This window comes from Colobus angolensis, unplaced genomic scaffold, assembly GCF_000951035.1.
Source record: "Colobus angolensis palliatus isolate OR3802 unplaced genomic scaffold, Cang.pa_1.0 Scaffold33, whole genome shotgun sequence".
Taxonomy (NCBI): domain Eukaryota; kingdom Metazoa; phylum Chordata; class Mammalia; order Primates; family Cercopithecidae; genus Colobus; species Colobus angolensis.
This window is the reverse complement of record NW_012116599.1, coordinates 10,029,822-10,044,608: the sequence shown is the minus strand read 5'-3', so window position 1 is coordinate 10,044,608 and position 14,787 is coordinate 10,029,822. Positions and strand designations below refer to the sequence as shown.

General features: G+C 42.7%; 1 protein-coding gene across 1 annotated transcript in view; it reads right to left on the bottom strand.

Annotated features, from left to right (window-relative positions):
* The window catches only part of SP100 (SP100 nuclear antigen), a 133,333-nt gene that overhangs the window by 41,384 nt on the left and 77,162 nt on the right, over positions 1–14,787 (bottom strand). The window contains exons 20-25 of the mRNA XM_011952040.1: positions 13,810–13,884; positions 9,161–9,205; positions 7,971–8,075; positions 5,817–5,959; positions 4,239–4,277; positions 1,129–1,170 (exon numbers count right to left, since the gene is read on the bottom strand). Of these exons, the coding sequence (XP_011807430.1) occupies positions 1,129–1,170; positions 4,239–4,277; positions 5,817–5,959; positions 7,971–8,075; positions 9,161–9,205; positions 13,810–13,884 (449 nt within the window). The remainder of the gene's footprint in view (positions 1–1,128; positions 1,171–4,238; positions 4,278–5,816; positions 5,960–7,970; positions 8,076–9,160; positions 9,206–13,809; positions 13,885–14,787) is intronic.

Here is a 14,787-nt window from a genome sequence, read left to right as displayed (position 1 = left end):
GTTTCAATTTGTAAAAAACTCCAAACACTCCCAACTTTGTTGGTGTGTTTTATTGAGTCACTCCTCACATTTGGCTTTCAATAAATCATTACCAAATTATTTCTTCCTGGCTAGCACTGTGGCTCATGCCTGTAATCCTAGCACGTTGGGAGGCTGAGAGGATCACTTGGGTTGGGAGTTGGGAGGTTCACTTGAGCTCAGGAGTTCAAGACAAGCCTGGGCAACATAGTGAGACCCTGGCTCTACAACAAATTTAAAAAATTAGCTGATGTGGTGGCATGCACCTGTGGTCCTGGCTATTTGGGAGGCTGAGGTGGGAGGATCACTTAAGCCCAGCAGGTTGAGGCTGCAGTGAGCTGTGATTGTGTCACTGCATTCCAGCCTGGGTGACACAGCAAGATCTTGTCTCAAATAAATTTATTTATTCCTAAACAGCCTTGATTTTGGTTGATAATGGAGCCTGTGGAATCAGGTTTGTACATCACTGAGCACCAGTCAAGAAGTGAGAGTAAGCATGCCTCATCATTTGCCAAGTGGTGATGGTTTTTGTCCTAACCAGCTCAGCACACTGAGCCTAAACCTCCCTCAAGACGGGCAATAGGGGCTTCATAAGAGACTCACTTTTCCTGTGTGTGTTCCTCTGCAGAACTAATGACCGAGTCCACACCTCGAACTCACCAGCTTGGCTCAGCCTGTTCCTTCTGGCTGAGTGAGCTCTGTCTGCACCTTGGAACGGATATTTGGGATTTTCCTGTCCATTCACGCCACCTACTTGAAAATGCTTTTATTTTCTGACATTTGATCCTTCTCCCTAATCAGCAGGCCAGCCCTGCCCATTACTACTTCAAGTTCTTGTCTCTGGAGACCTCGGTGATCTAGAGCTCAGTCTCCCATACTCACTTTCTAAGGGAAATGAGGAAATTTGAAGATTTCTACTGAAACAAAAGGATGTTTTTGCACTGAGACACCCAATCCCAGACCCAGGTACCTGGCTTGCATCTGCTCATCACACACAGCAACATACTCCAACTGAGACTGAGCATGCTTCGGGGAAAGGCAGTCATGACATAGTGTGCCTGGAGAAAGACCTGACCTATTTTGGGGTCATAGTTGGAAATTTATACTTACATAAGGGTCAACTAAGGTATTGTTGTGAGACTCCAGTATTCTCTGTTGAAAAAAACAGAAAGACTGGTATAATATTGAGTGTGATTTTTCATTAACCCCACATTCGAACAGACTTCTTTATTTTTAAGGGATTCATGCCACAGCCCTTCTTTTGTTTCATGTCTGCTGTTATGGGCCTGCACATCTAACTGAAGAATAAAAAAACACTATATTATGTGTCAGTGACAGTTTGGCCCAATGCAAGTGCCATTTCCTGGCTCTCACACCCCAGGCAGGCCTTCATGAAGTCATTCAGGGAGACTGAGCTGGAGCAACTCTGTTGGTCCTCCTACTTCAAGGGGCCTGCAGGCATGTGTGTCTACATTTGGAAGTGTCCAGGCGCAGTGGCTCACGCCTGTAATCCCAGCATTTTGGGAGGCTGAGGAGGGCAGATCACAAGTTCAAGAGATCGAGTCCATCCTGGCCAACATGGTGAAACCCCGTCTCTACTAAAAATACAAAAATTAGCTGGGTGTGGTGGTGTGCTCCTGTAGTCACAGCTACTTGGGAGGCTGAGGGAGGAGAATCGCTTGAACCCAGGAGGCAGAAGTTGCAGTGAGCTGAGATTGCACCACTGCACTCTAGCCGGGTGACAGAGCTAGACTCTGTTAAAAAAAAGAAAAAAAGAAAAGAAAAAAGAAAAAAAGAAAAAAAGGAAGTGTCATTCCATCCAGAGAGGCTGCAAAGGGAATCAGCTGACTCTTCCTCCACAGCTCCCAGTGACCACAGGGCCCAGAGTCCTGGACGCCATGCAGGTGTCCCAGGAAGAACTCCACCCCTTTCTGTAGCTCTTCAGAAACACATCTTTGAAGACAAAATGCCTCCAAGATCCCCAGTATTGTAGCTCTTCTCCTGAAGGTAAGCACCTCTCCACTGTCTCCTGAATCTTGAGAGCTTGCTTTGACCTAGGGTATCTGTGGGATGAAACAATGCCTGCTTCAGCTTTTACCTGTAGCTCAGGGCAGAGAGGCCTTAGACAAACCACTCAGTGTGATCAAAGGCACAATGATAGAAGAGGTGGCCATACTACCACCTGCCAGAAGCAATCTGGGCCTTTTGGCGAAGGTAAAGTATAGTATCTTAGTGGCCTAGCATCTCCCACTCCATCCCATTAGTTATTCACACAGGTAAGACAATGAAGTTGACAGAATCCTTCAGGTTCATCCTTTTGGTCTCCTTTGTTTTGCATTATTTCATCGGCCAAGCCCATCACCTGGAGCTGTGCGGTGGCTCCACCGTTGTTTGTTGAATGGATACATAAGTGCATGAACAAATGAACACAATTGTCACTTGGGACAAGAGGTTTCTCCCTCTTCCACAGCCAGTAAATGATTAGCTTGGGCTTTTACGTCTTATTATCCTGGAGTATCTCAGCTATCGCCAGCAGGTTTAACAAAAACTTATGAGCAGGAAAGCTGGCAACAGTAGCACTTACCACACGGTGCTGAGAGTGACACAAGCGTTAGAAACAAAGGAGAGAGGAGGGAAAATAGACCCTTCGGAGAGATCCTCTGAGAACTGAGGCCATTGCACCTCTAGAGCTGTGGGCCCTCAGGGAATGGAGAGAGGGTGCCTGTGATGAAGGCATGGGAGATGGCCAACTCAATGGATTAGCCCAGACTGCATCAGCCTTGACTGTCTGGCAGTGGGTAGACATGTTTGGTTTTAATAATCATACCAAATAATGTCTCTTTCTCCAGAAAACCCAGTGGATACAGAGCCTAGTCACCGAGTCTCTAGTCATAAAGCCAGTGGAGCAGGTAGCCCCAGGAGCCAGCTTTGTAAAGATTGTGACTTCCTGGTATGGCAGAAATATCCACGGTCACCCATGTTAGAGCTTATGAAAATTGAAGTTCTTCCATCTCCTTCCTTCACCAGGTTCTCTCTTATACCCCACCTTGGAGAGGCCATGGAAGGCATCAGTGGTCTTATCATTTTTCCTTAGAATACACATAGCATGAAGACCACTGGTCTGTGAACTGCACACACTACCTCCATGGACGGAGAATTCACCTTCACAGATGGAAGTGAGGTCTGTGCAGCCCCTTTGCTGGGGCCAAAGGGCCTCTCCACAAAGGAAAAGATTTTCCAGGTCAGCAGCCTCACAGGGCACTCTACCTGCCACTCAAAAATTTTCACCTGAAGAACTGTGTGTGTGTGTGTGTGTGTGTTTGTGTGTGTGTGTGTGTGTGTGTGGTGGAAGTAAAAGATAAAAGAAAAGGAGAGAATGTTTTTTGTTTGCCTTCGTGGGTGACATATGGCTATATATACATTTTAGGGGGAATTTTCCATTAGATCACGTGTAGTGACCATGGGATGTTTCTAGGGGAACTTTTGCTTCATATTTATTTCTAAAATATAGAATCCAGGAAAACCAGTGAAAAACAACCAGTGTTTATGCTGAGGTTGCAAAGGCACATTGTTTTGTGCATTTCAAACTCATGCTTATTTTTCCAATGCCAGCCTTATCTTTTATATTTAAAGAAAGTATGGCGCTGGGCATGGTGGCTCATACCTGTAATCCCAGCACTTTGGGAGGCTGAGGAGGGCAAATCACATGAGGTCAGGAGTTTGAGACAAGCCTGGCCAACATGGTGGAACCCCATCTCTACTAAAAATACAAAAAAATAGCCGGGCGTCATGCCACATGCCTGTAGTCCCAGCTACTGGGGAGGCTGAGGCACAAGAATTGCTGGAACCAGGGAGGTGAAGGTTGCAGTGAGCCTAGATCGCGCCACTGCACTCTAGCCTGGGTGACAGAACGAGACTCTCTCTCTTAAAAAAAAAAAAGATATGGCATTTAGCTCCTTTACTAAAAAACACATACAGTTCAGTTCTGTCTCTTAATCTATTTCTGAGGATTGTTTCTACCTCTATCTCAAATGCTTTGATGCTCAAATGAGCCCTGGACTTATACACTGAATAATGTTTGAAAGCAGCAACTGTGAAAGCATCGTATTATAAAATCAAAATTTACAATGATGGGTTGATTCAAAGATTGTAAGGTGACAGAGATAGAAAATCAACAACACAATAGACGAGACATTGGCAGAAGGTCACTTGATCATCACCTTTTTTCTTGTGCTTGATGGTTCTGGCAGAAATCCTTTCTAAAAAAGAAAAGAGAGGAATGATTTGATGGGTTCTTGCTTTTATTTTGTGAGCTTAGTGTTTCTGACTGCCTTCCAAATACTCCTACCTGGATATCCCACTATTAACTCAAATTCAAGGTGTTTTCATGAAAATTACTTTTCATGATTCTCCAGGGATTAAAGGAAGCATTTCAATGCCTTGCTCTGGCCTCATGACTTCTACAATGAGTCCAGAGAATGCAGCCACCTCATTACTCCCAATTTCTTGACACACTGTGGAGCAGATTTGCGTGCTGTCCTTTCTCTGTATGTAGAATGCCCCATTCTACATTTTTGCTAGTTGTTTGTCTTTTTAGGCCTAGCTCAGTGCAAGAGTTCCACAAAATGGTCCTCAACCTCAAAGCCAGAAATGACTTTCTCTTCTCTGAACTATTGTACCTCTTCCTGCAGGTGTCTCTTGTGAGAACACTGACACCCTGTCCAGGCCTGTAATTATGAAAGCACAGCCTTCCTTCTGGGAAGGGGCTCACACTTTGTATATACCCTCCATAGCTTTAGATGTGGTTCAATAAGTATTTGCTGAGCAAAGATCTTTTACTTTGTATATTATTTATTTATTTTTAGAGATGGGGTCTTGCTATGTTGCTCAGGCTGGAGTGCAATGCAGTGCCTACTCACAGCCACAATCCTACTACTGATCAGCAGGGAAGTATTGACCTGCTCTGTTTCCAACCTGGACTGTTTCACACCTCCTTAGGCACTCTGGTGATCTACTATGTTGATACTGAACTTAGCATGGACACCTGACTGGCATAGTACACTACAGCCCAGAACCCCTGGGCTCAAGTGATCCTCCTGCCTCTGTCTTCTGAGTAACTGGGACTACAGACATATGCCACTGTGCCTGGCAGATCTTTTTTTTAATTGTCAGAGTGGCACGAGGAAGGACTGTCTGTGGGTGTGCAACAGAAAGCACTGCATTTGGAGTTGAAAGACACACGTTCATCTGCAGCAAAGACCCTGTCCCTGCTTGGTAACATCAAGGGGTTGATATGAGAAGCAATGTTACTTTGAAATGCAATTTATTTCTATTCACTTATAAGAATAAGTTTGAGGTGGCCTATCCAAAGAAATCTTGTTGAAATGTTTTGTAATCCAGGAACTACATATATATATGTACATATGTTAAATATATATGTTAAATATATGTGTGTGTGTGTATTTAACATTTACCTCCCCCCCAAATTTAAGACCTCTACTCCAACTTAAGTTACTTTCATGTGACCAAATTCCACAGTTTATTAGTGGCAGAGTCAACGCCACAATTTACTGTCCAACCTTCAAAAGGGTAAGAAATAAAGTACTTAGAGGATTACGCTGTAATATAAGCCAGCCAACGTAATGTTCAGGTGAGAATGTTAGTGATAACGCATGCATTGAGACCTTGGAAGAGGAAGTCATGATGAATTTCTGGACACTGAGAAATTCTGCTAAAGCTTGGTGTTAGTGAAGCGTGACAGCCAAATCCTTGATTTCAGCCATTTGTCACTAGAATACCTCCATCAGGAACTTCAGGGTGTATCCACCGCAGCGTATACTTAGCTTCCAGTTCTTGGATGCTTTGCGGCCTCCTTCAATTTCGAATTCCCTGGGAGTGAACCACCTTTTATCCTCACTCTGTATACACTTCTTTGAGATTCCTGTAAGACCAAGGCAAGGTGAGCTCCCCAACTGTGAAAACACCTGAACTTGGCCCCCGCCATGCTGGGGTCTGGAGCCTCCCACTTGGGCTCAGGATCGTAGCAGTAGGGTCTGAATTTTCCTCTCAGACATCAGGGGTGTCATACCCAGCCTGAAGGAACAGAGATGAAGGGGACTTTCTTTTGTGTGTGTACATTGCTTTGACCTTCATGCAATGAGAAGAAATATTACTACCAACATTTACCTTTTCAACGTATTTTGCTATATTCCAAAGGCCGGAGGTGGGTGCAAAGGATGGCCCTAAAGAACGAGCAGAATTCTTTCTCCTCCCTCCTCTGAGACCTGATATAGAGTCAGCCTGAATTTCAGAGGTGGATGAAGGCACAAAGCCCTCTACCATGCTCTTGGGTCTCCAGGTGGCCTTGGGGAAGCTGTTACTACAGCCACGTCTGCCTTGTCTTGTACCATGTTGTTCAACCAGCAAATGACAATTATGTTTCACATTTTGAACTCATGGCCATTTTGTATTAAAAGTAATTATGGAAATGTTATATAGTGGGAGAAGTTAAATTACCCTTATGCAACATAGTCGTGGGGCAAACATTTATATTTGTTGGTGCTCAAAGAACTATGTCTTGGGGAGGTGTCAGTCATGACAGATGAGCATTAGTTCTGTAATTTAACAATTGTAACTTGCAAAGTATTTTATGTCTGTTATTTTATTTTTTTCTCATAATAATACAGTGAGGCAAGTTATGTTATTGTTCTGATTTTGTAGAGAAGGAAGTTCAAGGTTAGAGAGACCCAGCACCTGGCTGTAGATGAATCAGACACTCTTGGTGTAGCTGAAACTTGAGTGCAGGTCTTCTGCCTCTAAACCTTGTGATCTTACCATTTAGCAGCAGGCTGTACAGATGTTATGGGAAGTGGGGCTGTGAAAGTTAGTGCTGAGATTCTCAGACGTGTACATTTTCCACCCAAGTATTAAGGTGCTTGTCCTTGTAGTGGATGCTAGTTGGATGTCTTGTGGGCCTTTCACATAGGGGAAAGGGGAGATGGCCTCATAGGCTAATGTTTTATGAATTTTAAAAGTGTGAAAATGTCATTGTTGTGCAAAACAGAGTTAACAGAGTGGGCCTGAGACTTTCCCTAGAGGGCCTATATGCAAAGTTGCCCATTGTCTATATGCAAGGTTGGCCACTGGCATTTAGGAATTTGGATTTTAGGAGAGTTCTATCATTTGCAGAACTCACTGTGGGCTAAACTGTTTGTAATAAACAATATGGATAGACAAATTGTTTATCCATAAAGATAAAGCCCTTTAAAGATACATCCCTCTTATTTATGGTTATAAACAAATGCAATTTATTTATATTCTCTTACAATAATAAATTTGAGATAGCCTATCCAAAGAGATCTTGTTGAAATGTTGTGTAATCCGGGAACCACCTATCTTGATGTATTACTTTCAGACATATGTAAATAAATTGCATTTATCTATAACTGTAAACGAAGAAGAGGGCTCACTGTGCCTAAACTGTTTGCACAAATGATACGGTTTATGCTGAACACCCACTTTCCTTCTGGGAATCTGGAATTTTGGTATGTGCTAGGCAGAGGGCGCCTATGTGACTGGTAAAAACCCTGGACTCCTAAACTCAGGCTGGTTTCCCTGGTAGACAACATTTTACATGTGTTGTCACAGTTTGTTGCTGCAATAATTAAATGAGTCCTGCATGACTCCATGGGGAGAGGACTCCTGGAAGCTTGCTTTTGGTTGTCTCTGAACTTCACCCCAAGTGCCTTTTCCCTAGGGTATGTTTTGCATGCTTCACTCATAAACCCTAGTTGTAAATATGATGATGTCCCAAGTCCTAGGAAAGCTCCTAGCAAATCATCAAGCCTAAGGCTGGTTTTGCAGACCCTCAAAGCAGGTGTCTACTTCTAAACAGTATGCTATCTGTGTGGATATTTTCCTGCTGAAAATCGTAGATGGACAAGTACACTCACCTTGTTTGAATTTCTTCTTATATAGAGTGCCCTTCGCCTCACCACAGGTCACAGGAAGTTCAAGTTGTTTAAAATTAATATTTTCATCTCTGGGAATTCTTGGACCTGCAAGGAAGCATTTTTTTTTCCCATTCTATCTTATTTTACAACTGTGTGTTGTTCCTCCCCACCTGTCTTGAGAGCTTTCTTTTATAATTTAAAATGTATTGGAGAGATTTCCCCCATGAATCAGTTACATTTCAAGGTCTTTCTTTCATGGCACATTAGATAGCTGTAGATACTGTTGTCCTCCACTCCACCCTCTAAAATACTACACAACAGCCTGGCGTGTGATAGGATCTTAACTTTCAACCTGGTTGCTCATATCTACCTATCACACAATGATTTTCCTCCTGATGTTTTGAAGGGAGATTTCCACTCATATTATTGCTTTGACGTTATGTTAAAAAAAAAACCCTCAAATTTTAGTCTCATCTCCCCCATTCCAGGCATTGACTGAGGGGATAGAGGACAGGATGGCAGAGTGGCACCTAATGGGGCACCTTTCGGGGTGGCGTCTGTCTCCCTCTTTGCCAACTGCTTTGCTTCACTTCCCTTTCACTTGAGCTCTCTCTGCTGCTAAAAGGGAAGCTTGGTGTGGAGGGTTCTAGAAGAAACTGCACATTGAGATAGGAGGGATAAAGAGAGATTGACGAAGGGTTCAAATACACCGTTAGATAGAAGAAATAAAGCCTGGCGTTTTCAATAGATCAATAGGGTGATTATAATTAACATGAATTGATTATACATCTCAAAATAGCTAAAAGAGAATAATCTGAACGTTCCTGGCATCAAAAAAGGTAAATATTTAAAGTGATGGATATCCCAATAACTCTGATTTGATTATATGAAAGTATCAAATTATCACATGTACCCCCAAGTATTTTTATCTATTATGTATTAATCAAGCAATCAATAAAAAAGAAAGTGCACACTGCTCGGGGACCCCTGCATGAGCACATGACTGGGGCACTGGGGATCTGATTCCACCGAAGCAGGTATTGAGGGTATTAAAATGAACTTCTGGTCAACGTTAAGTCTCCAGTACTAGCTCCATATGCCATTTAAGAAAACTGACTTATTACTCACAGTACAGAATATTAAATGTTAAATGTTTAATTATGAAAAACATATTGATCGTTTCTTTTTACCTCTTTTTCTTCTTCTTTTCAAAGGTCTATTGTTGGTTTTTCTTCCTGAGAAAGTTGAAACACAACATAAATGTCTCTTTGCGTTGCAAATAGTAGTGTTTTACAAAACCACCATTCAAATGCAACTTTTCGGGATCCTGTCTAGAACTTAAAGAAAAACGTTAAATGCCTAGATCAGGAGTTGGGAACTTTTTTTGTCAAGGGACGGATAGTAAGTAGTTAAGGTTTTTCAGTTCATAACCTCTGTTGCGACTACTCAGCTCTGTAGTTGTGTCATCTGTGCATCAAAGGATGCGACTGTGGCTGTGTTCCAGTACAACTTTATTTACGGTCAGCCGGATAGATCTGCCCTGTAGGTCATAGCTTGCTGACCTCTGATCTAGACTTGGTTACAACCATGATGCTTAACTGAGATGCATCCTATATTTCCCCATTAATATCTCCAAATCATTCCAAATAAATTAGAAACAGTATTTTACCTGCTTCCCAAGCAACAGGAGGAGAGCAAGAAAGAAGTGGAACATGTATTCAGTGCTTGTTGTAGGCCAGGAGCTATCCTTAGATCTTTGCCTCTTTTAACCGACTTCATCTTTACAACAAAATCTATTAAATAGGCGCTAGTACTATCCTCACTTTACAGATGAGGAAACTGATGCTCAGAGATAAATATATAACTTAAAGTGTTGACAATTTTCTTTGGGAAAGAGTCAGAGATGAAAAGTAGCAACATAAGATCTCAAGACAGACCTCATGGTAGACTCTACCAGTCAGATATGTAAACTTGGAAGGTTTTGTACTGAAAATGGTGAGGAAAATGACCAAGGACTTAAAAACTAACCCAATGAAGGCTATTCAAGAGGAACTTGTAGAAATTAAGGCACAAGGCCTAAGAGTTGTATTGTTAAAGATAGCACAAAGGATTGACTTAAAAGATATCTTGGGGCCCGGTGCGGTAGCTCATGCCTGTAATCCCAACACTTTGAGAGGCTGAGGTAGGTGGAGTTCTGAGGCTGAGTTCTGAGGCTGAGGTCAGGAGTTCAAGACCAGCCTGGCGAAACTGTCTCTACTAAAAATTAAAAAAAAAAAAAATAGCTGGACATGGTGGTGTGTGCCTGTAATCCCAGCTACTCGGGAGGCTGAGGCAGGAGAATTGCTTGAACCCGGGAGGCAGAGATTGCAGGGAGCCAAGATCACGCCACTGTACTCCAGCCTGGGTGGCAGAGCGAGACTCCATCTCAAAAAAGAAACAAACCTTGGAAGCATGTATCTATGTGTTGATCGATGTGTCCAAACCAAGAGCCAGTCATTCCAGATGTATGTTTAGATCTGCATCATTCTAACGTGTTTGCTGAAGTCAGGGATGCAGAGTGGATGCTCTTTCTTTCTAAAGGTCTGTGCCTATTATTCTGTGCCCATGGCTGGTATCATAGGATGCTGATTTGGGTCCTGCAAGCCCCAGGAGAAAACCTCCTCCAGATACTCAATCATGCATGCTTCTTCCTTTGAGCAAATTATGACCAGATTAGGTTGGAAAGGCATCTTTCCTTCAATCTAGCATAAAGAAACCTTGGGATTGATGAGACTGTATTTTCTGGGCCTCTGACATAACAATTACTTAGAGGTTTTTTTTTTTTTTTTAAACTTCATCAAGATAAAAATGGTACCATCAGACATTTACTGATAATTCATATGCCAAGAGGAATCATATCCCGAGAAAAAGCACGCTCTACCGCACAAGATGTTGCCCTTAGGAAGTTTATTAAAACATTACAGAGACACATGCAGAGGAGAGATTACTAAACCTGCATAAAAGAATTACAAACTTGGCTATTGAACTAAAAGTGCCCCCCTACTTTTTTTTTTTTTTTTTTTTTGAGACCAAGTCTTGCCCTCTTGCTCTGTTCCTCAGGCTGGAGTGCAGTGGCACAGATCTCGGCTCGCTGCAACCTCCACCTCCCGGGTTCAAGTGATTTTCCTTCCTCAACCTCCTGAGTAGCTGGGATTATAGGTGTGCGCCACCACACCCAGCTAATTTTTGTATTTTTAGTAGAGATGGGGTTTTACCATGTTGCCCAGGCTGGTCTTAAATCCAGGGCTCAAGCAATCCACCTGTCTCAGCCTCCCAGAGTGCTGGGATTACAGATGTGAGCCACCACACCTGGCCTGAACTAAAGGTTTAAAAGAAACATGTAAAATGTGGAAACATGGAGACCTCAAGGAAGTAGATGAAGCTTTCTTACCACTCCTTGCTTGTCTCTCAGAAAAATTTGCTCTAGATCGATCAAAGACCATGATTGTGCCAAGTGTGGTAGTTGATGCGGTTGCCACAGTAAAATGTCATCCACACAGGGGTGGCTCTCCTGTCACTCATGATGGGACTCTCCTGTCACTCATGATGATCAAGTTGCAGGTGCACCCAGGAAAACTGGCCACTTCTAACTCTTCTCTCCTCCTTCCTCCAACTCTCCCTTCTCCCCACAGTTCCATCAAGAGACACTTGTTCTCTGTTTGCTTTCTTCTTTCCCATAAAGTGGTCAAACTGGAGATCCAACTCTGGCCATAACCTGGGTCTGTTCAGCCCTAGCCATTATTGGTCAACGTATATTCTCTTGCTCTCAGTTTATCTCTGTTTAAATCCTTCTTGGACTGCAGGGATTTCCTTTCAATCAAAACCTATTGAGAGCAAACAACTTTAGGGCAAAACACTAGAAGCTAATTGCACTGCTTCCCAGCTCTTGGCATGGAGACATCTGGGCTGAGGAGGAGATCATGTGTAATAAAGTGCTGCAGAGCTGTGCTTTCCAGTGGTCCTTTGTGTGTTCGCTGGCTCCAGCACTTCACTACAATTGTATATCCAGGCAGTCAAATGCCTGGACACAGTAGGATTTAATTGTTCTTGGGTCTATCAGTTTTAATTCTATATTAACCATGTAAAATAATAATATGGTCAGAAAAAATTAAAAGTTATTTTAAAATATATATATTTTTCACAACAGGGACTAATCATTTTTGGCAAAAGAGTATATCACCATGTTTAGGTGATTCTTTGGTTATCTCAGAGTATTAGCAGAAGCCTCAACATCCAAGAATGCCACAATAGGAGCCCAGTACTTCTATATCCTAAGGTAAGATGCCAGTCTATCTGCAAAGAACATGGTAGGGGATTGGGAGCCTGGTTCTGCCAGCATCAGCCTTTCCCACCTTCAGGCCTTATGAGAGAGGCCACATTTCTCTGGAGAGAATTGTCAGACACCTTCTCTCAAGCCAAATGAGAAGGTTTAAAGACGTCTAAGCAGGAGATGGACCTCTGTCTCTGGGAATGTCAGGGAATGAGAGACTCTCAGACTCACAGCTGAGAAGCGCAAAGATGAAGGTCATGGCTAGTTGGGTCAAGGGTGCCAGAGGGCTGAGCTGGGAGCCAGCAGGGGAATAATGAAGAAGAACGATTCCCATGGTCTGGTGCAGACCTTGTGGATGGGAGCTGGACTGGGTGTTTTTAAGAGATACTCTCACTGAGGGAACAGCAGTGGATTGTGTATCTTCTAGAAGGACCATCCAGTGTCTTAATTCCCAAGCAGGTTGGCCACCACCAACTATGGAGAGGCAGTTGCATACACTGCTTCTGCCATTCTAGTGGGGGAATTCATAGCCAAAGGAAATATATATATATGTATCTCACACACACACACACATATATATGTATGTATGTATATAGAGAGAGTCTATATGAAGTTATGTGGCCAGAGAAAGAGTTTTAGGTGTCAAAACTCTTTTAGATGACAAATTTGTCTGTAAATTTGAGCAGGATAACAACAGGGCAGTCTGGCAGGAGATGGTGTCTGTCTTCTCTGTTTGCCTCCTCCTTCATGCACCTTTCTCCTGGCTGAAGGAGCAGCTCAGCAGAGTTCCAGAATCATCTGCAAATTGCACAGGGAGGATGCTTTGCATTTCAGAGCCTCTATGTGGTAGAGGCGGGGACTGAAGAGCTGACTTAGTAGAAACAGGTGTAAAGATCTTAAAATGAACTTGAGGATACTGAGCTGCTGTTCCAACCCTTCCAGTCAGTGACACTGAGGAAGAGGCACAGTCTACAAGGGCTCTGTGATGATGATGCAGGAGAGGGGGCTGTCCATGGTTTTTACTGAGTCCTGTAGGAGATCCATGGAATGAGAAGCCACATGGGAAGCTGGGATGGGCCTTGGAGGGCAGCCAGTCTAGCCTAACTGACCTAATTTCACTTCACAGATAAGTAAACTGTAATTTACTTGGGGCAGACCCCAGTCCACGCAATTACCACGTGGTGATAAGCTAGAGGAGGGACAGCTACATCACTTGCGAATTACATGGGTTTTGTCTGTTTTGTTTTAGTTTCTATGCCAACAACTATTTCTGGCCTTCAAAGTTATCAGTTCAGCAGAGGAAGCACTGCAGGCAGCTCCTGGGCCCTGGGGTCAGGTTGCAGATTCATCACCTAGCTACTTGTTTGTGGTGTTACCATCTTTTTCTCCCTGACATATCTTGGAACTTGACTAAATCTGATATATTTCTCAACAGTAAGTACATAAAGCAATTAGGAAAAAATGTTTTTTACTAAGAGCATGAACATTTGCACATTATTTATTTAAAATGTATTTTTTTTTTTTTTTTACCTCTTGGTTGCCGTCTTTCCTTTGGGACTTTGTTATTCCGAGTTAAGTGTTTTCTAGGTCTGTGTTTCTTTCTCCCTGAGAAAATAGGAAAATATAAATATGGATGGTGTAAAAAACTCACATTATATATAATAGTGCTTTCAAAAATTTTATTTAGCTATAACTTTTCCAGAGCTTAACACACAAAGAAAAATACGTAACCCATAGCCTTGCAATGACCAAGCCTTTGGTTGTTAACCTGGGTTCATCCGAGATTTTCTTTTCCTTACTGTGACATTAATCCAAATTCATTTGTCCCCCTACATTAATTTTAAAAAGAACTTAAGACAGTTTCATTTATATCTCAAAGAATACTGTAAGAATAATAATAATGATGAGGGCTAAGACTTAAGTGCTTATTATGTGCTAGACATGAACACAAGATATGTGCATCTACTAATTCATTTATGAGATAGAGACGTTTACTCCCCCTATTACCAATGAAGAAACTTCAGCATACAGATATTGCAAAATGAAGTGAAGCATTGCAGATTTCCTCTGGTTGTGAGGCAGAAATCAATGGCAGCAACGCAAGAATTTGGATTGTCCCACTCATTTTGATGGTGAGATACCAGCTACCATCTTAGCCCTCAGTGAAGGCGTTGAGGCTGAAAATACAGTGAAAATGACCAAAGACCTTATTCACATAGGTTTCGCCAAAAAATTAGGATCTAAGGAACTAACCAAGAGACTATTGCCCAAGGGGAATTTGTATAGAGATTCAAGTTCCAGAAAGCCTCAGGGTTAGGACTAACAAAGGGTTGATTGAAACCCTACCTCAGGAGTATGCTGTTAGATTCAGCAGGTGATGGGGGTAGGTAGAAAGACAGTGAGGTATGTGCAGGAGCATCTCATGAGTGCCATGTTTAAAGGTGCTGATCTCTCAGGCAAGCCCATAAAGTTTCTCTCCTCTCCTCTCCTCTCCTCTCCTCTCCTCTC